We start from the raw sequence: 22,081 nt of genomic DNA, 5'->3' as shown, positions 1-22,081 counted from the left end.
TCAACAAATGATACAATGATCTCAGAAATGCCAACTCTCTTGAAACAGAGAATAATAGATATTCTCAACTCATGTATATTTAGTTTTATAATCGATAGATTAAAAATAGGTAATGCTCTTCATAGAAGTTTTATAGCATATAACTCAAGATTCTCATATGAAAATTTTGTCTGTGATTGAACTTGATCTCCCACGGTGAATCAAGTGCTTTTCTGTCACTAATGACATCTACTCCGAAATTCAACCAGTAAGATTTATTATTCAACCCTCCAGCATATCTGCATCCCACCTCTCCACTAACACTATACCATCACCAAATTCAAAAACCCTATATTATTATCAATTCGGGGCAAATTAAACTTCTCCCTCTCGGAAATAAGCTATATATAACTTACCAAAATTGTGAACCCTGATAACTAAGACTATTGTTCAAATTTGTGAGTGAGTCAAAATAACACTTACAGAAGGATGCAGAGCTGTATGGGCGAGAACGTGGCCGTCGATCCCTTCAGCTAAATTAGAGGATGGGTAGACGGTAATCTACGGGGGTGCTGGGCAGAGTGAAGGTCCACGCCAACCCACGGAGTCGCATCGGTAGACGGGGTGCTGGGCAGAGGGGGGCAACTAGGGCATTGTTTGGGCGGCGCAATCGTTGACGCGAGGGTGGGGGAGAGGATGTCGACGCGGGTGGTGGTTGAGCGGATGCCGACGTGGGTGGTGGGGTTGGTGGGTGGGGGCCAACGCGGGGTTGTTGTGGGGGGGAAAGTCAAGAGAAGGAAACTTTCAAAATCTCCTCTCGGATCCGTCTACACTCACTCTCAACTCACTCAATGAAACAATGCGTTTAATGCCCACGTCAGGTGTGCGCCGGATGTAACGGAACAAAGGCTGCTACAAAAAATTATTCGTATTATAATAGTTGGGTCAAGCAAACACCAGCCAAAAAATCCTCTATTTCTTTAATATAGGCTACGTTTGAATGTTGAATTGAATTGAGTCAAGTTAAAATGATAAAATATTAATAAAATATTATTTTTTAATATTATTATTATATTAAGATTTAAAAATATTGAATTATTTATTATATTTTATGTTAAAATTTAAAAAAAATTGTAACGATGAATTTGTGATCCAAACATAACTTTCAACAATCATATGGTTCATCAGCCTTGTCGGACAGCTACTATCTATCGTTAACAAATTTTAGGCTTTGTGAAGTTCATCATTCGAGGAAAAAGCTATCATCAAAGCACCTCAAGCACGCAGAGAGAGAGAGAGAGAGAGAGATAGAGTATTTACAATGAACATAGACTAATTGATTACAAAGTTTATTGACAATAATCAAATAAATTAAATGAATATTCAAAATTTTTCAGGCACCTATAAAGTCCAGAAGTCCTACCTAGGGAGCCCGGTGTAATGCAGTATCGGTTCATAAACAAGATTCAGCACTTCCTGAAAGAATGAAGACTAAAAATACAATATAAATCTGGATGCATTTGCTTCAGCAACCAGCACCACATTCCTTAGGCTACACTTCGAGTATAAAACTACTACCACCATCGTTGCCAGGAAAGAGTTCATCAGGTGCCTTCAAGCACAGTATAGAAGCAAGTATGCTGAAATAAGGAAGGGTGGGAAGAAAGTTTAATAAAAAAAAGAATAGCTTAAAGGAAAGAAAGTTATGAAAACACACTGTAATGGAAAAATAAAAATAAAAATTCTAGGAGATGGTAGAATCGAGAATACCATGAGGATTGTCCCCTGGTTGTTAGTCAAGCACGATTTCTGGTTTTTAGTCGTGCTCTCGGGATTCAGTATCAATTAAAGTTGCTTCAACAATATATTATTACTTCAAGGTCTGAAGGAAATTGTTTGTATCAATGAGCTTCAGATACTCACCATATGAATCTAGAGTTGTAAGTTGATCTTTTCGGACCATTTGAAAATATCAGAGTAAACTCGATCCCCACCTAAGTCCTCTCCGGTAGCCCCTGCTGCTACTCTAATAATATCTTCAATTAATGCAAAATTACCCATTATAGCTACATGAGCACCACTTTGAGTGCCTCGACCCTCTAGGAAATTAGCTGGAGGGGCATGATCATACTCCCTTACGTAAGTACGAATACCTGAGGGATTGAAACGGGTTGTTCCCCGCCAACCTTTTGCACACATGAAACCTGCACTTAACACAGGAACAGTTTCATCCCCATCAACAGAAAAAACTCCACCTTTTAGGCAAGAGTCCTCACTTCCACCCTCGGCTGAAGTATCTATCTGAAAGGGAATATAGCACTCAGCAGCAGGAGTTAACTTGTACACGTATGCTCTTTCTGTGGGGATTCCAACACCATACATAGTGTAAATTTCCATGTCTGGAGCATTCGGTAATCTGCAAAGCCAGTACAGAAGTTTAAGTAGCACGACTGGAGAGAATATTCAATCAAATAATGTTCTTTCATGAATCACCAAACTAGAGCTAGAGAATGTTTATGATAATATATTATCTATGATAAATAACAAAGAAAAAAATTAACACCATCAGCCTAAAATATTGTTTGAAGATTAAGAAGAGAGTTTCCAATTGCTGACAAAAGTTTTTAGTGAGCCTATTGTTATTCCCAATAACTACTTATCAAAGAAAAAGAATTATCTTCAACTTAAAATATAGGACTTTAAAATCAATTTTTTTTTTTTTTTTTTTATGAAGGGGGTACCACCCAACAGCAGAGCCCCTTAGGACTCATCCATGGAACCCAAACCCCAGGAGAGACTAGCACAGCAACCCACCGCCATGGCTTCCACTGAAATCGTAGAACTTTAATATCTAAGCTTCTATACCACACAGATGACGCTCTATACAATTACTTATATACAAACATGATCACATATGCGTGATTGTATATTCTTATAAACAGACACATGCGTTGATACACACCAAACAAAAAAACGAATGGTTGGCTAATTAAAAAGCTTTGACCTTGGGCAGTTACACTACAGAAAAAAAGATTTGGACAGGGTATCATCAGCAATATTTGAAGCAGGGAAATAATTGCATGAAGTTCAATTCGTCACACATGAGAAACGAACTATTATAACAAGAAAGAATCATTGAAAATCTCACTTTGTCTCTAAGGGGTTTGACCAATATTTATAATGTTCATATTTAGGGTCATCCAAATTTTCTGCAATTCCGTGTGAAAAATGAGCATCACCACGCGCCATCAACTTTGGGGCAACAAAATTTAGCAGATTCAAAATTGATCCAGCTGTGTAAACTTTGTAATCAGCAACAGCTTTGACACCCTCAATACCCATTTCATGGTACTCTGTCCATACATCACACTTGGTTGTATTTATAAGGTTATCACCCTTGATAGCACCCTGTTGGTCATGAGCAAATAAATTCATTTAATTCCAAGCAATACACTTTACATAGAAATTACACTAATGTAGGTAGCAAGTGCCTCAAATCAATGAGCATCTCAGAAACAAATTTAAGATAATTCAGTTGTACTTAGTGATTACAGAAATATAATTCAGGTGTAAAATTTAGCTTTGACCACGAGGAATAGCCATTCTTAGGGTGCAATTGATTGCACTCTGCCTTCCATATTTTTGGCTGTGCATTTTAGCAATATGACAACTTATACATGCTTGCATTTGATAGTCTTCCACACAATCAGGGTACTTTGTTTGTGCATTACAGCATCGCATTAGAATTGAGGCCAGTACCACCACTAGGACAAATCCAAGTACCCAACCACCATGTCTGCAATAGGACCAATTGCCATGCATACAGATTACAGACTGGCTGAAAATGATATATAATTTCAATAACCTATATGAACCATAATTAATTTTATGGATCATCAATCAGATCAATTTTTCTAAAGAACAGTTCAAGAAATAAGTGATCCTTTTTCTCGCTACCAGTTGATCCCTAGACATACTCACCCGGTTCCATAGGTCACACATTAATTTTCTCTCTTTACCACGAATTATCTTTTCCTTCACATGAATATACTCAAAAGTAAAACCTCTTAGAGGTTGAAGAACTAAATATACTTTGCATAGTTTTGCCTTTCACTAACACACACACACACATGGAGAGAAGACCTCTTTACCATCCATGCAATTGGTTTTAACTTCAAGAAATCAAACTGAAACTCGGAACATTACCCTGAAATCCACTCTCTCAATTTTGGAGGAATGTATGTCAGCTACCTCTTTCCCAAATGATATGATTCTCCCATAATTTACTCTTTTTGTAGAACCCAAACTTCCCTTCCCACTTTGGTCTGCAGTTTGGGCATCATTATTCTTGAGCTTCCTGGCACAGCAATCAAAGTCCCCTTCTGGTGACCAATCAAGGCCACCCCATATAGTATCCCCGCCTTTTGGTATCATTGACATGGTTGAATCCCATGTGCGGGTCATCCGCATCATATGCTGTAAAGTTTGTAGACTAAAAACATCCTTATCCAAAACACCAGGCGCAAAAGCCCTGTTTAAGGATTAGCAATTGATCAAGAGCCAAAATGGATAAACACATGCAAGCAGGACTCTACAAGTAAATTTATGAGTTCAAGTAAATAATATTTAAGCATAAAGTTCACCCAAAGACGTACAGGTATTCTTGGATGTCATGATGATATTATTTTGAACAGGAAATTAGTAACAAAATGTTCAGTACATGAACAAGGGATCCTTGAGAAAGGATATTAAATCATGCAGATATTACATTTTGCACACTCGAACTACTACACTTTTCTCAAATGGCCCCCAAATTACCACAACTGGCAATTGACATCCTAAACTGCAAATATTGGCTGTTAGGATTTGACTTGTAGGATTATTCCAAATGTCCTATTTTTTTCATCGATCTCAACAATCATATCAGATCTTGACCAATGGTGTAAATTGCCAAAATTTGGATGTTTAGGATTTAGGTTGCAAAGTGAAAAAATGGTGGTAGTGCGGTGGTGCAAAATGCAATTTTCCCATAAATTAATGACTAGTCAAAGAAAATTTTCTGTTCTCTTTCTTTTCTTGACTGACTGGGTTGTAACTGTTACGGAGATATGATTTGGGAGAATTATTGTATTTTTGGTGATACTTTCCATTATAGCTAGATTATATTTAGCTGTTAACTAGGGTGTAGATACTTACCTCGTATAGCATACTAGATGCTGGAAATCTGGCAATTAGCTTGTAAATTCACATCTATATAATGAAGGCAAACCCTCTCAAAAGGGTATTCAGACCAAATTGACATGGTACCAAAGCCCCTACTCTGATATTCATCTCTGTGGTCTTAATCACTGGTGTGCGACGGGAAGAGTTTTTTTTCTTCTCTGTTTCTGCAAAATTTTCTTGCTTTGGTTGTTCTTGGTTGGGCGTTAGAGCTGTTTGTGCTGTTCCAACTTGTGGGTTTGACGTTTTGGTGGTTGTTGGCATCTTTTGTGGGCGTTGGTGTCATCTGAGGGTGATTGTGTGGTAGTCAGCCATTTCTGTAGGTGTTCTCGATTTCTATCGGTGATTGTCGACGTTCGTTTTGGAGTTGCAAGCACTGCAGGCTCCTTCGCTTGGTGGTTGTCGGCATCTTCTGTGGCCATCGACGTCGTCTGAGGGTGACTGTGTGGCAGTCGGCCATTTCTGTAGGTGCTCAGGTTCGGCAAGTTCTCTGGGCAGGTATTCCGATTGGGCCTCTTGTTGTTAAGTGTTCTCTGGATCTTTTATTGTTGTGACTACTTGGGTTTATTTTTTTGGTGGCTTTCATCATGTCTATTGAGAATACTATCATTCGATTTACTGGAAAGAATTTTCCTACGTGAGAATTTCAGCTTAAGATGTTTTGGAAAGGGAAAGAATTATCAAATCATATTGATAGTTCTGCTAAAGTTCCCACTGATGAAAAAGAATTTGCACAGTGGGAGGTCAAGGATGCTAAGGTGGTCTCTTGGCTGTTGGGGACGAATGAGCCACATCTTGTGACCAATCTTCGCTGTTTTACTACGGCTCAGGCTACGTGGAACTATCTCCACCGTATTTATCACCAAGACCACAGTGCTCGGAAGTTCCAATTGGAGTTGAAAATTAGCAATTTCAATCAAGGTAATTTGACTATTGAACAATTTTATTCTAGTTTTATTAATCTCTGGAGCAAGTATTCTACAATTGTTCATTAGCGGCTCTTCAAATGGTTTATGCTAAGAGTCAACGCGACTAGTTTTTTATGAAGCTTTGGCCTGAATTTGAACCTGTCCAGGCTAGCTTATTGAATTGTAATCCGATTCCTACTTTGGATATTTGTTTGGGAGACTTAGAGTACGTTTGGATCCCAAACCCATCTCAACTCATCTTATCTAATCATTACAATTTTTTCAAATTCCAACACAAAATATAATAAACAATTTAACTTTTTCAAATCCCAAAATAATAATAATATTAAAAAATAATATTATAATAATATTTTATTTAATTTTCAACTTTCATCTCAACTCAATTCAACTCAGTTCAACATCCAAACACAACCTTATTGTGTGAAGAACAGCGGCTATGCACTCAGATGGGTATGATTTCAAAGAATGTCTCTTTTGAGGCTGTTAATGTAGCCTATGCCGCACAAGAGAGGAGGAACAAGTTACAGTGTTTCAGCTGCAAGGAATTTGGCCACATTGCCCATAATTGTCCTAAGAAAGTTTGTAACTACTGCAAGAAAGAAGGCCATTTCATCAAGGGCTGTCGAGTGCGGCCTTAGAATCGCCAACCCAAGCTTTTCAGGCTGCTGTTCAGTTCTCTTCTTCTTCTACACCCCCAACCGTAAGCTCTGATTCCTCTGTTCTCACACCAGCAATGGTACAACAGATGATTGTGTCTGCTTTTACGACTTTAGGCCTGCAAGGTACGGGTACTCACTCAACTTCTTCTTGGATTGTTGATTCGGATGCTTCTAATCATTTGATTGGTAATACGACGGGTCTCCATGGCGTTCGTAAATATGGAGGTATGCAAAATATTCAGATTGCTAATGGCAGTACTCTTCCTATCACTGTTGTTGGTAATTTGGGTTCTTCATTTCGCAATGTCTTTGTCTCCCCAAGATTGTCTACCAATTTGATTTATGTTGGACAATTGGTGGATACTAATTGTAATGTTCATTTCTCTTGTGGGGGTTGTTTTGTGCAGATCAAATGTCGGGGACAGTGATCGCGAAGGGGCCTAAAGTGGGACATTTATTTGCTTTACAGTTTTCTATTCCTAAAGTTGTTTCTCTTACTTATACGACTACTGCCAATAATAGTGAAGTCTGGCATAAGAAATTAGGTCACCCTAATTCTGTTGTCTTGACTCATCTTATGAAACATGTCTTTTTGGGCAATAAAGATTTGTTTTCTTCTTCTACTGTATCTTTTGATTGTGCTACTTGTCGTCTTGGTAAAAGTAAAACTTTACCTTTTCCTGTGCATGGTAGCCATGCTTCTACATGTTTTGAAATTGTGCATATTGATGTTTGGGGTGTGAGTCTTGCTATTTCTCATGGTCAGCATCTTTACTTTGTGACGTTTATCGATGATTATAGTCGATTCATTTGAATATATTTTTTCTGTTCTAAAACTGACATGTTTTCTGTCTTTCAAAAAATTTTTGTGCTTGTCGAGACACAATTTGATATTTGTATCAAAACTTTATGCTCTAACTCCAGGGGGGGGAGTACATGTCTCATTCTGTTCAAACTTATCTCCAGCAAAATGGAATTATTTCCCAGAGTTCTTGCCCTATACCCTTCAACAAAATGGGGTCGCTAAGCGTAAGAATCGTCATCTCTTAAATGTTGTTCGTACTTTGTTGATTGACTCATCTGTGCCTTCTCGATTTTGGGAAGAAGCTTTATCTACTGCTGTCTATTTGATCAATCGTTTGCTTACTACCACTCTAAATTATGATTCTTCTTACTTTCAATTATTTGGCATATCTCTTAAATATCAATCGTTTCATACTTTTGGGTGTATTTGTTTTGTCATTTACCACCACTTGATCGTAACAAGCTTGCTACCCAGTCTGTCACGTATGCCTTTATAGGCTATAGTCCTACTTAGAATGGATTTGTTTGTTATGATGTTCATGCAAACAAATTTCGGATCTCTCGAAATGTGATTTTCTTCAAAAGTCAATGTGATTTTATTCAAAAATCAATATTTCTTTCAGTCTCAGGATATTTTTTATCCTCCCATTGCTTTTCTACCTGTTTTTGATGATGTGCCTTCTTCTATTGAGTGATATAAACCAGGTGTTGTGTATCATCGACGTCTTCCACCTTCTGCAACACCCCTTCCGGATACTAATTCGTCATTTGATCCCGCGGTTCCTAGACCTCGGCGCTCCACCAGAGTTACACATGCATCGGATGAGTATAGTTTTCCTCATACCTTGCTTACTGCTGTCAACACTATTTCTGTTTCCTACTCTTATGCTCAGCCAGCCAGCCACCCACGCATGTTGGCAACAGACCATGTAAGAAGAGATCTAGGCTCTTCAAGAAAATCACACCTGGGATATTGTGGCTTGTTCTTCTGGTGTTAAACCTATTGGTTGAAAATGGGTGTACTCAATCAAGTTTCGTTCTAATGGTTCACTAGACAGATATAAGGCCCGTCTTGTGGCTCTTGGGAACTGCCAAGAGTATGATATTGATTATGAAGAAACATTTGCACCTGTTGCCAAAATGACTATTGTGAGGACTATCTTGGCACTAGCAACGTTGCAAGGGTGGTCTCTCAAGCAGATGGATGTGAAGAATGCTTTTCTGCATGAAAATCTGAAGGAAGAAATTTATATGACTCCACCTCCCGGCATGTTTGCTACACCTTCCTCCAAGGTTTGTCGACTAAAATGATCTTTGTATGGATTGAAACAGGCTCTGCATGCATGATTTGATAAATTTCGCTCTACTCTACTTGTGTTTCATTTTGCTCAGAGCCAGTTTGATTCCGCTCTTTTTCTTCGTAAGACTTCTACAGGAATTGTGCTGCTTCTGGTGTATGTTGATGACATTGTGATTACTAGCTCTGATGTTGATTTAATTCAACAATTCAACAGCATCTCAAGGCCTCCTTTCACATGAAAGATCTTGGTCCCCTGCAGTACTTTCTTGGCCTTGAGGTGCAGCTTACTCCGATTGGTAACTTGTTACACCAGCACAAATACACGCATGAAGTGATTTCTTTAGCTGGTCTCCAATCGGGTAATTCTGTTCTTACTCATTTGGAAGTAAATCTCAAGCTTCGTCAAGAGGAAGGCGAGCTTCTATCAGATTCATCCTTGTATCGGCAGCTCATTGGGAGTTTGAACTATCTGACAATTACTCGTCTTGACATTTCTTTCATTGTGCAGCAGGTCAGTCAATTTATGCAAGCTCCCAGACATCTTCATTTAGCCGTTGTCTGCCGCATTATCCGATATCTGAAGGGCACCTCTAATCGCAGGTTATTCTTTCATAAAGAGTCTTCTTTACAAATGGTGGGGTATAATGATGCTGATTGGGATGGGTGTGCAGATACTCATCGCTTTGTTACAGGGTGGTGCATGTTTTTAGGCAATGCACTCATTTCTTGGAAGAGCAAGAAGCAAGATAAAGTTTCCAAGTCCTCCACCGAGTCTGAGTATCGTGTTATGTCTTCCGCATGCTCTGAGATCACGTGGCTTCGTGGGTTATTGGGCGAACTTGGATTTTCTCATCTTTATTCAACTCCTCTCCATGCTGATAATACTAGTGCTATTCAGATCGCCGTTAATCTTGTTTTCCATGAGCGTACGAAACACAGCAAAGTTGATTGTCATTCCATCCGTGAAGCTTTTGACAAGCATGTGATTACTCTTTCCTCACATTCCACCACACTTCAAACGGCTAACATCTTCACTAAAGCTCTTCCTCGTCATCAGCATCAGTTCTTGATTGACAAATTGATGTTTCTTGATCTCTCAGCATCAATTTGATGGGGGATGTTACGGAGATATGATTTGGGAGAATTATTGTATTTTTTGTGATACTTTCCATTATAGCTAGATTATATTTAGCTGTCAATTAAGGTGTAAATACTTACCTTGTATAGCATACTAGACACTGGAAATCTGGCAATTAGCTTGTAAATTCACATCTATATAATGAAGGCAAACCCTCTGAAAAGGGTATTCAGACCAAATTGACAGTAAGAACGTAAAATTGTAAATCTTTAATGGATCTCTTGAACATGCCCCCATCTATTTGAGGTTTCCTTGTTAGTAATGACATCTATCTATTCTTATATATCAAAAAAGACCATAAAGTAGTAGTTGAAATAGAATTGCTAAAGTAACGATTCCCTTTGCCCCTTAACATTGGCAGCATTGGCACCATGAAATCTTTGTCCAGCATTAAATCCATAATAAAAGAAATAGATGAAATCTATATCCTTAAAATGCTACCATATATGCTACAAAAATAGTTTTTTTTGTCTGCAGTGATTTTGATATTGAGGAGATTGAAGACCATAAATGATAAGCTAAGGACCTATTCATATTCATATCATAATACTATTCGAAATTTAACCTGGCAATAGCAATATCCTTGGCTTCAATAGAGAAAAGTCCTGCGACTGCTTTTGGAACGCCTAGAAATGGTGCACCAATATTCATCACTGCTTTTATATGCCTAGCACACCAATCCAACCCCCCACCACCACCCATTGGAGCTGGCGCTTCAACCCATTTCATGAAATGCAGAAAGTACAGAACACCCATTGAATGTGGTATAACAACCACCTTTCTTCCACCATTTGTAGCTACCATGAGTTCTATATTACTTTTTATCCTGCTTAGAGTTTGGTCCCTGACCTGATCAATCAAATTAGGCAGAGAATAAGAAACCGATTTGAGATGGTAAGCACACTATACTTTTAAGTCTATAACAGAACTTAGTGAATATCAATTTTACTTACACAGCTGAGTTGGTGAAATAACTCCAGGAAAAATAAATTCATAAACAAAAGTTCATACCTCAGTGTTTTGAAATGACAATCTCCAGTCATATGCAGCCATATACATGGTTTTCTCCTCATATCCAATGCGGGCCAGGTTGGCAATTAAGACTGCCCACACAAAATAACCTGGTGCAAAGTAATCAGCTGCCACGAGTCCAGATACAGGCCTGACCCTTATACCAGAAGGATCCAGTCCAGTTTCATTATCCAGTGACAAGTGCTCAACCCAGCATAATGGTCTGAAGAAATAAACAGAAATAGGGAGGGAAACACCCTCAGAATATCAATCCACCAAAACAATTGCATAACCTCAAAATAAATGAGTGCGGACTCCAAAATATGGTAAAAATAGAGAAGGTTTGTCATGATAAAATCCTAGCTGCTGTTAATCAAGCAGAAACAAACAGAAATGGTCAATGTAACACATATAACAAGGGCCGAAAGCAATATAAATTATATATTTTCATTTACCTCTCTCTCTCTCTCTCTCTGTGTCAGCTTGGCTAAGTAAGATTCATTTCTTATAAAAATAAGAAGTATAAACTCTTATATTTTTCAGCTTCAATGTGTCAAAAGTAGTAGCAGTTCCAACCACCATTTAGGTATACAGAGAATAGCTCTTCAATCCTCCCTTTTTTCATATACACGAAACCAATTAATTTTATTGGAACAAGGCACACCTATGTCATAATATGAGAAATGGCGAATGCACAGAATGACAAGAAAATATTAAGTAAAGGCTTAAAATCACTAAATTGGAATGTTTGATGGCTGGAAGGCAGCATAAAGATTAGAGCTTAGATATGACAAAAAGACTTCCTAAAGGTTATCCTAAGATGCTATGTGATTGGCTTTTACCAATGAACATCTCTAATTATCATCAAATAAACACTTCACAAACCATCTCATGTTAAAGGAACTATTGGGAAACTTACCGTCTACAAAATACCCTCCAGTTCAAACATGTTTTTTATAGCAAACAAGACAGAAAGACATCTTTATAAGGCCTTTATCAATACTGATAACCTGAGTCAGTTTCCAACAACCTCACCCATGAGATTTCAGCATAAGCTAAGATCAAAATGACAAGAAAGTATTGCATTCTAGCAACCGCCAGAGTAACAATGAAGTCCACATTTTTTCTCAAACCAACATATGGATGAATTGGCTGCTACTAAGTCTTTTAGACCTTATTTAAAAATTAAAAAAAAAAAAAAAAAGGTGTCTTTTAGACCTCACCTGTTCACCCAATCCAAAGTTGATTTTTAAAGGAAAGGAAATTGTCTAAACCATCTAGGATTAAGTATTTTCCTAATCAAAATGAAAGTAAATACGTTTTCAGCGAGTTCATCATAGGCTTCCTCCATAGGAAAACGACCCAAAATAAAATATGCATTCTCGAACAAACACCCAAGCCCAAACAACCTCACTCTGTTACGAGCATAAAGTAAATGGAAAGCAAAAAGAATGGACGAGGAAGCTGGTTAGAAAGTCAGGTTACAAGGGCTCATCACACACTCACCCATATGTTTCTATCTATTCAAAACACACATAAACAACTAGTTTGCATAGTGAAGAGCGGGAACCGCCGAAAATGCCAAAATCCCAAATTTCTCAGCAAGAAGCACCAGAATTGTGCGTAAACCCGAAAAGGCCATTACCTTCTGTACAATTCCCCGAATGTCCCTCCCCAAAGCCTCTTCCTAAACAAGCCCTCAGCACACTGTTGCCCCTCCCACAGCTCAAGCCCGCCGGTAACGATTCCTGGCACGAACACAACTGGGTGCTTCACCGTCAAGCCCTCCTTCCTCAACTTCAAGCCGGGAGGGTCCGTTAACGGCCCCGTTATCGCCTCCGTCACGTACTGAGGAAACGACGCTGGCATTGTGTTATACAGGAAAAGCAAGAACCACCAAATCGAGCATATGCACCCAATGGACCAGCAACAGCTGTCCACGCAAGACCATCTCTTGGGCTCTTTGAGCTTCGGCCTCGGTTTCGTCTTCTTGTCGCCGTGCTCGTTTTCACCCTCAATTTCTTGAGGCTCCGAATTTTGCGTCTTCGGGACCTTTCTGCGCCTCAAGAACGACATCTTCTCCAGTTCCAAATGTGGGAGCTCCTCTCAGAAGCGCCAAGAGCTCTGGTGTTGTGATGAACGAAGTCCGAGCTGGCGTGGAGCTCTGGGAAGTATCTGATCAAAGCCCCTAACCCCAAAAGTTTGTGCGAGACCTTACCGGGGGATGACGACTGGGGTCACTGGAGAGAGGAGTTTTCCGGCGAGCGAGAGGTGTAGGAAAGAGATTGCGCCGAATGTCTACGTGCGTAGTCCGTAGGCTCTTGGTTTTTGTTGCAAGTCACAAGGGGAGGCTGGACTGGAATTTCAGATCTGGTGTGGGTCCCGTAGCAAAAAATACTAAATAGACGACACTAATGCATATTTTCCTGACACGTGTCTCGGCGCGGGAAGATTGTGGAGGGCGGCGGCGGAGTTTCTAGATTCCGGTGGTCCGTTGAATGGCGATGGTCGTCAGCTAATCGGAGGGCGCGGCTGACGAGGATTTAGATTCTAAATTTATCTCAATTTCTCATTATAATTTTTTAAAATTTTAACATAAAATATAATAAATAATTTAATTTTTTTAAATTTTAAAATAATAATAATATTAAAAAATAATATTTTAATAATATCTTATTATTTTAACTCAATTTAAATCATTTCAACATCTAAACTCAGATTACAGTCGAAACTCAGATTATAGTCGACCGTTGAGTAGGATTTGGTGTGTTTTGGGTGGTTTTGCATGAAAATTGAAAAGTAGACGGAGAATACGATGTACAGAGGGTCCTACTCACAAGAAAAAAAAATATCTCTTTATTATCTTAATTAATTTATAAAAAAATTCTCTGTGATATTTTAGAAATGTTTGAATTCGCAATTCATCTCAGTTCTTTTCAGTTCATTTTAATTCATCTCACTACTATTTATTATTATTCAGTAATTTTAACTTACAAATTTCATTACTATTCACAATTCATCTCATTACTATTCACAATCCATCTCAATTCATTTTAAGTCATCTTAAATCATTTTCGAATCCAAACATCTGTTTTATATAATCATACCTATTAATATATCAGCTATTTTATATAATCATACCTATTAATAATTTTATATAATCTGTTTTTCGATATCTGTATATACTTTTTATATATTTTTCGATAACTAATTTTATATAATCATACCTATTAATATATCAGCTATTGAAAATAATAAAAAATTCTAAAATTTAAAATTAAAATTAAAATTAAAAAAATACTACTAAAATAGATCTGTGACTCAATACTTATAATATTATAAATAAAATTATGTGCAAGTGTAGCAATACTTTTTGAAATTAGGTGCATATTTTAAACTGGATTTTGTTAGTCTCATGATAGAAAAAAAAATGGAATAAGGGTTTAATACCTAGTTTTTTATTATTATTTCTATTTATTATTATTTGCCTACAATTTTAAAATAATATATTCAAATAAATATTATTTACAGTTTGTATTTAATGTTATACATCATATTTTTATTCTATTAAGTAAGATGTGGTACATTCATCATCATTAAATGATAAATATGTATCTAATAAATGATTATTTAATAATAATAAATATTTTACATCTTATTTAATGAAAAAAAAATAAGAAAACAACGTAATATATAGAATTTTTTATTTTTTAATCCGAAGTTGTATAGGCTTTTAGGTTGTATTGGCAGGTCAAATAGAGCCACTAGGAAGAGGGTGTACTTGTTATTGTTATGGTACAAGGTTTTCTTTTGTCTGTTTCACACTTTCAAAAAAAAAAAGAAAAAAAAAAGGGGAATGTTTTCCATAATTTAATGATATCTTATAACATGGGCATGTCTTTTATTGGTTAATTAAAAAGGATACTTACTGCATGATCTAATTGGAGAGAGAGAGAGAGGGAGATGGAGAGAGAGACATCCTTTGATTACACTTTTCTTGTCGTAATTAAAAAAGAATGAAAATTACAATTCATCATGCCACCTCATAAATATATTAAAACGTTAGAAATAAAAATAAAGAAACAATTTACATAAAATAATTTAAGAAATAAATTTAAAAAAACATGTAAGATTTAAAAAATTTAAAGTTAAAACACGGTCATTTTTAAACAAAGAAGCATTTACATTTTTTAAAAGAAATAAAGATTCAAAATAAAAAATAAAAAAACAGAAAATTAGAAAAATAAAAACAACTTTAAATTTAACAAGAATAATAAAAAAAAAAGAAAGAAAATAGAAAATAGGTAAGTAGCCCTAGTGGGTGGCCAACAACGGCCATCTTTTGGACGGCTTGATCTAGAACATTCAAGGTCTAGCTAATCCGAACCACCCCACTGGGCAATCACTCATGGGCAGTTTTTTTTTTTTCCTTATTTTATAGGGTTTTTAAATCTATTATTTTAGTGTTAATTTTTTTTTTCAAATACTTGTATGTACTGATATACTTTTTTAAAAAAGTAATGTTATATGTAATCATAGAGTGCGTAAGTGAGTGCGTAAGTGTCGTGTAGTTATTTTGAAAAAAAATGTGGTCTATTATTAAAAAATTAATTTTTTTATATAAATTTCGTATTTATTTATTTTTTTCAAATTAATTACACAGCATTTACGGACTCATATTTGCAACTTTCATTTCTCAAAGTCTAAAATGAAAAAGATAGATTCATCTCTCTCTCATGTAAAGCTTTGAAGTTTATTTTATAAGGAATGGTTAGACAATCGTTAAATATTTCTCAATATGAGATGGAGGATGATACTATCAGAGCATTAGAGCTTTGATCACATTAGATCTAACCTTCCATCCATGTATCAATTTTAAGAAATCTCAAATTACTCTAATATAAAATTCTTCAGAATTTTCACTAACACACGGAAAAAATATTTTTAAGAGAAAGAGTTAAAAAATAGTGGGATTTTTTAATTTAAAAAAATTAAATTATTTGTTATACTCTAGAAAAACTCATCTAAAAGTTTCTTACATCCGAACATATCCTCAATAGACCTCACCATATTTACAAAACTCTATTAAAATCTCATCTAAAAAGTTTTTATGCAAGGTCTCAACATCCAAGTATTTGCTAAAAGAAACAAGAAGGTTATGGGAATTGCAGCACACCTTGTTATACTCCCGAGTGTGAATATTTATAATAAGAAAGTTTGAATACAAGTAAAATTCTATAAAGTGATAATACTTATCTAACTACACTTATCACTAGTTGAATACTTATCACCTAGTTGAACACTTATCATTATCTAATACTGCCTTATCCCTAAGAGCTAGTGTTGGAGTGGCAGAGTCCTTAGCAAATGGATTGCTTGTAGTCCTCAAGTCTTTAGCTACACCATGGGATGGGGAGACCTTGGATAAAAAACTATTTCTAAGGATATGAAATCTAGCATAGGCGAGACCCTTGATAAAGATGTCTACAAGTTGAGCTGCAGTGGAGATAAAACGAAGATGAATGTCTTTGTGAGCTATTGTTTCTCTAATAAAGTGAGAATCTACTGCAATATGTTTTATCCTTGCATGAAATATTGGATTTGATGCAAGAGCCAATGCTTCAAGGTAGTCACACCATAGCGGAGGAGGCTTTAAAAAATGAACAACAAGATCACAAAGTGGCATTCATAAGCAATTGAGTTCTGCTATGATGAAGGTCATTGCTCTATATTTGGACTCAATACTTGAACGAGACACCACTATTATTTTTTGGCACTCCAAAAGGCAAGGTAGGAACCAAAGAAGACAGTGTATCCAATATTGATATTCGATCATCAAAACTTCTAACCCAGTCTGAGTCACAAAAGGAATGTAAATCAAGGGTGTCTTTGCCAAAAAGTAGACCTCTATGTATTGATCCATTGAGATATCTGAGTACCCTTTTAGCTGCTAACCAGTGTACTGATGTGGGGGCATGCATGTATTGACACAATTGATTACAATGAAGGTTATCTCAGGCCTAGCGAGGGTGCAATACTGTGGGCCTCTTACTATACTTTGATATTAAGTAGGATCAAAGAGGGGATCACCTGCATATTGGGTTAACTTCACACCAAAGGCAATAGGGGTGGCACACGGTTTGGCTCCAGCCATTCTTGATCTGTGTGACAGGTCCACAATGTACTTACTTTGAGTCAGGTGCAGCTGGGTGTTAACATGGTCAACTTTGATGCCCAAGAAATTACTTATTGGTCCTAAGTCCTTCATGGCAAATTCTTGTTGTAGGTTTTGAATAAGTTGCATGATAAATGGTAAGCTAGTATTTGTGACAATGATACCAACGACATATATTAACATGAAGACCTTAACTGAGCCATGGGGATATATGAACAAAGAGCAATCAACAACTGAGGCTGTGAAATTGAGAGCCAAAAGAGATTGTAACAATCTATTGAACCAAGTACGTGGTGTTTGTTTAAGGCCATAGATGGCTTCTTTAACTTGCATACATGCTAAAGGAACCATGGGTTAGTATACCTTATAGGTTGTTCTATAAAGACTTCTTCATCCAATGTTCCATAGAGGAAGACATTAGACACATCAAGTTATCTAAGAGACCAATGAAACTGGACAACAAGTGTTAGTATGACCCTGATTGTGGATGGTGATTATCGGATTGAATGTTTCTATGTAGTCAGGTCCCTCTTGTTGTTGAAATTCCTTAGCTACAAGTCGAATATTAAATCGATCAATTGAGCCATCAAACTTTTGTTGAACCTTGAAAATCCAATGGAAAACTCTGTAAGTAGGAGAGTTGGCGCATGGGATGCGCACGAACAAATGCGGGAGTCTATGTAGAAACTAATACGGTGCGTTTTAGAATTTTTTTCCTTCCTAGTTTTTGAAACCTTCTCCCCCTCCGTCTCCCTTCTTCATCTATCTGATTTTTCCCTTCGCAGTTTCTGAACCCGAACCCCCTCCATCTCCCTCCTCCATGTCGCGACCCGAGATTCTAAGGATTCTAACAAGATGATATTTGAGTGTCTACAAAAGGGGATTTGAAACTGCTCGTGCTTCTCAAACTGAAAGTAGCATTGAATTTAATGTTTCACATTTCTTTTTGGTCAATGCTTTTGGAAAAGTTGCTTTGGTTGAACAATTATACATGGGAGCTAGCTTTTCTCTATATTTGGGGCATTTTTTTCCTTTTATTACAGCTAATCACACCTTGATGTTTTCTATTTGGTGCTACCTGATATGTAGTTTTGTGTCAGTTACTGGTTTGATGGTCCACCTTATTAGACTTTTTAATTCTTGTATTTTCTATGGGTCTTACAAGACTGGACAAAGAACCAATGGGGAACTTGGCAATTGTGCACATTTTTTTATTGGCTTTAGTGCTATAAATTCAAAATCTAGATTGTTCTTTATCACTATTTTTCCCATGAATGTTCTCTACTTTAGCTAAGAATTCTTTTTTTCTTTTTTCTTTTTTTTTTCATTGTGGGTAGAGATTTGCTTAGATGGTGAAGAATGGATTGATGGACTACTAACAACATTTAATGCCTGATTATTTTACAGCTGAAGATGGTTTTATAAAAGTATTTACTCCACATCAAATAGGCCAATTACATTGTTTGATACATAAGCACCCGCAACTTCTTGTTCAAGTATTTTCTCTATGTGTTCTTGACTCTTCTAGGCAACACGTTGCCTCCCAGGTTCGCGGATTGATTTTTGTTGCTTGCTATTGCTTTTCCCAAATTGATGGCTTTACTTATCTTGATTATTTAATCGGATTTTTTTTCTTGATTATTCATTGTTTTCAGTTTTAGAATGCCTTCATGTCACCTTTTCATGGTTCTACTTTTCATGGTTCCATAGAAATTTTATGGTTCTACTCCAAGTCATTTCACTACAGTAGGAATAATGCAATCCATCCATCACCTCGCAATCTCCAAAATTCATTTTCTCCAACAATTACAAGCACTGGTTCAGAAAATAATTATGCTGAGAGAATGGTGTCTTCAATTTCTGAACCAAAGGTTGAGGAAGAGGGCTTGTATAGTCAGCTAACAAAAGCTAGGATACAAGCTAAGCCTTCAAGGAATGAGGTGCTTGTAGAAGCCATTAAACTGCAGTCAAAATCCAGTGAACTCAGATGCCATTAAACTGCAGAGTAATATTTAGAATGTTGTGTATTATGAAACTATTTAGAATGTTGTGTGTTATGAAACTTGGTATATACAAAAAGTTTTGCCTATTCAGTGACTCTCTCAATTGCTTTCCTATGTGGGAGTAGCACCACCCATTTATAAATATATTTATATTAAGTAAAATGATATAAGCTTTTTGGGGATATTATATTAAGTAATAGTATTTAATATTTTTAAATATATATTAACTTTTTTGGAATTTGTTGTTTATCCTTATCTGAAAACACTTGGAGAAGACCATCTTTAAAATTTTACAACATGCATTTGGATTGGAAACCATCTCTCCATACATCTAGACTTTATATCCAAACTGCACCTAATGGACATGAATAATAATATTAAAATTTTATGTTATATTAATTAGAAATTTAGCATATGATATAAAAAATTAAATATATATATATATATATATATATATACCGGCCTGATTTGGTTCAAATTGATTTTTATATTTTGAAAACCGGTACCGAACTAGATTTGGTTCTTAAGAATCGGTGTCGGTTCGTTTGATTCAACCTTTTTTTGATTTTGTTTTACACCTCTAGCAAGGTGGAAGAACTAGTGTGTGAAATTGACAAACCAACATCATTTCCTATTGCAACTTCTCCTCCTAGATATTGGTCATTGAGTTGCAAGTTGTTCATGTCAGTAGTGAGATAATTTGTGGCACCACTACTGCATACCAGGGTTGATCACCATCTGAGTTAGATTTTGCAGTCATAACAGCCAATTGTTTTGGGGGCGTCGACCTTGATAAGATAAATTCATCCTGTGAAAACAATCAAGGGCCACATGTCCATTCTTCCCGTAGATTTGACAAGTAGGTCAAGGTGATGTGGATGTGTTAGGTTATCCTTGTTTATGGTTTGTTGTGCTAAGATGACCGTTGTTTGGGTGAATTGAAGGCCTTTTTTTTGTTGGTTATGTTGTTTAGGATTATGAGAGTATAGTGCAGATCCACCTATATCTTGATCACTAGATCAACGATGGTTAGACAATATGTATCACCCCCTTTCCTAGAGTTAGGGATGTCACGTATTTTCATAAAAATAGTTAGGCGAGAGACTTGCATAATTTAATAAAATAAAATTTTATTTTATAATAATAATTATTTAATAAAACATGTCTGCAATAATATTAAATAAAAAATTTCAATAACTAAATAAACTGTTTGTCATTAAGATAATTTATTCTAAGAAGTTTGGAGCTAAATCAATCTACTCTATCTAAGTCTGGTCCGACTGCTCATACTCATCATCATCCTCACCTGGGTGGTTAAAACATGAAATAAAACTAAAATAAATCGAAAACTCGGTAAGAAACTCATCACAACATAAACATAAGGTTTTTCATAAAAAATTTTCATGTTGAAAATTTAAAATCATGATCATTTATGCATATGCTTATGACATGCATAGTTTGTCTTAACTTATTTGAATTATCTTGGTGATCTGACTAGCCAACATACTTAACCTTGTGTACAAGGTTATGCATCGACCCCACATCCTGCGACCACAAGGGAAACCACCGAGTAGTATTCTAACATACTACGGTGGACTATGCTTGAGTCCGTGACTTGCATATCTACTCATGAATCACATTGGTACCATGCATTTGAATGATCATCTTATTGACTGATTTGATCTTATTTTACACTTGATCTTTAAAACTTACGTGTTTTATGTAATGTAAGATGCATGACATACATAATATAAACTTAATCACCTGAATTAAAACTTGATGCGGAAATAACATAATCATGGACTATGATGAATAACATGCTTGCATAAATCATGACATTCATGGTACATAACAAGTGGCTATCAAGAATGGGTTTGAATAATAATCTATTTAAAATAACTAATATGTGCTAATTCTAATTTATGATCAAGCTATTTACCTCATTGCCCTGCTTCCTGAATCTACTTCGTAGCTTGTTATCTATATGAAGTACTATACGTCACTAAATTTCTAAGAAAACACGTCATAATATTATATTTAGTTAAATAAATACTATGAAGAATAATTTGATAATTATTCTATTATATACTAATATCATATAATTATTCTTAACGTATTTCTTTATTTTAAATATACAACTGTAGTAGTATAATTATATCAAAATCTAATAAATAGTGATGTTTAATTTTATAAAATATACTTAATCAAATTTAAGGTGTTAAAAAATAAATTTAAAATCTTTATTATTTATTACTAAAATCTAATCATAAAATTAATATTTAATAGTATAGGTTAATCCTATAACTATTTTCTGTAAAACATAGATTTCTTAGCTAACATATTTATTCAATTAAAATTAAAATTAAACTTCAAATACGAATACCAATCCAACTTAAATTAACATGATAGTTTTTGAAATAAGATAAAGAAAAATGCTCAATGCAGTCGGCAAGTGTAATCGCAGGGAATCGCTGCCAACGTGGAAAATGAGAAATGCAACATTTCATTTAGTTGAACAAAGAGAAATTATAAAGACAACTGCCCCTGCGTCCCTGCCGCGGATCAGGCTGACGTGGACCTCTAATATTTAGAAAAAAAAAAAAATCTAAAACATCCTATATGCGGGAAGGAGGGAAATCAAAACAAAAACCTTGCAAGAGAGCGCGAAACTAGAGAGGGAGATCTGACCGGCTCTCGTTCCAGCCTCTCAAGGAGAACCCTCTCTTTGGATGTTGAGTTTCAAAATTGGAGAAGTCGAATGGAAAATCCAGACAATCAACGTACGTTCTACTTTCGTCTGGCTCACGTTTTATCTACTACGTAAATTTCTGAAACATATATCTATCCAATCTCTTGTATAAAA

At 36.0% G+C, this 22,081-nt stretch overlaps 1 protein-coding gene across 1 annotated transcript; it reads right to left on the bottom strand.

Moving 5' to 3' along the window:
• Positions 1–1,292: 1,292 nt before the first annotated feature.
• On the bottom strand, positions 1,293–13,412 carry LOC109008819 (phospholipid:diacylglycerol acyltransferase 1-like). The gene is made up of 7 exons (XM_018989054.2): positions 12,686–13,412; positions 11,041–11,263; positions 10,595–10,878; positions 4,186–4,510; positions 3,128–3,387; positions 1,903–2,395; positions 1,293–1,619 (listed from the first exon to the last, which is right to left on the bottom strand). Exons 1-6 carry the CDS (start codon positions 13,114–13,116, stop codon positions 1,912–1,914), a joined length of 2,007 nt encoding a protein of 668 aa, XP_018844599.1. The 5' UTR covers positions 13,117–13,412; the 3' UTR covers positions 1,293–1,619; positions 1,903–1,911.
• Positions 13,413–22,081: the final 8,669 nt, after the last annotated feature.

The sequence above is a fragment of the Juglans regia genome, chromosome 1 (genome assembly GCF_001411555.2).
Source record: "Juglans regia cultivar Chandler chromosome 1, Walnut 2.0, whole genome shotgun sequence".
Lineage (NCBI taxonomy): Eukaryota > Viridiplantae > Streptophyta > Magnoliopsida > Fagales > Juglandaceae > Juglans > Juglans regia.
This window is presented reverse-complemented; position numbering and strand designations above follow the sequence as displayed.

Bases quoted from the DNA above. Each gene is read 5' to 3' on its own strand.
- LOC109008819 (XM_018989054.2), bottom strand. From the start codon at position 13,116: ATGTCGTTCTTGAGGCGCAGAAAGGTCCCGAAGACGCAAAATTCGGAG. The intron at 10,879-11,040 runs GTATGAACTTTT...TTGATTGATCAG, and splicing joins TGTCATTTCAAAACACTGAG to GTCAGGGACCAAACTCTAAG. The intron at 3,388-4,185 runs GTAATGTTCCGA...CATGACCAACAG, and splicing joins TTGAGAGAGTGGATTTCAGG to GGTGCTATCAAGGGTGATAA.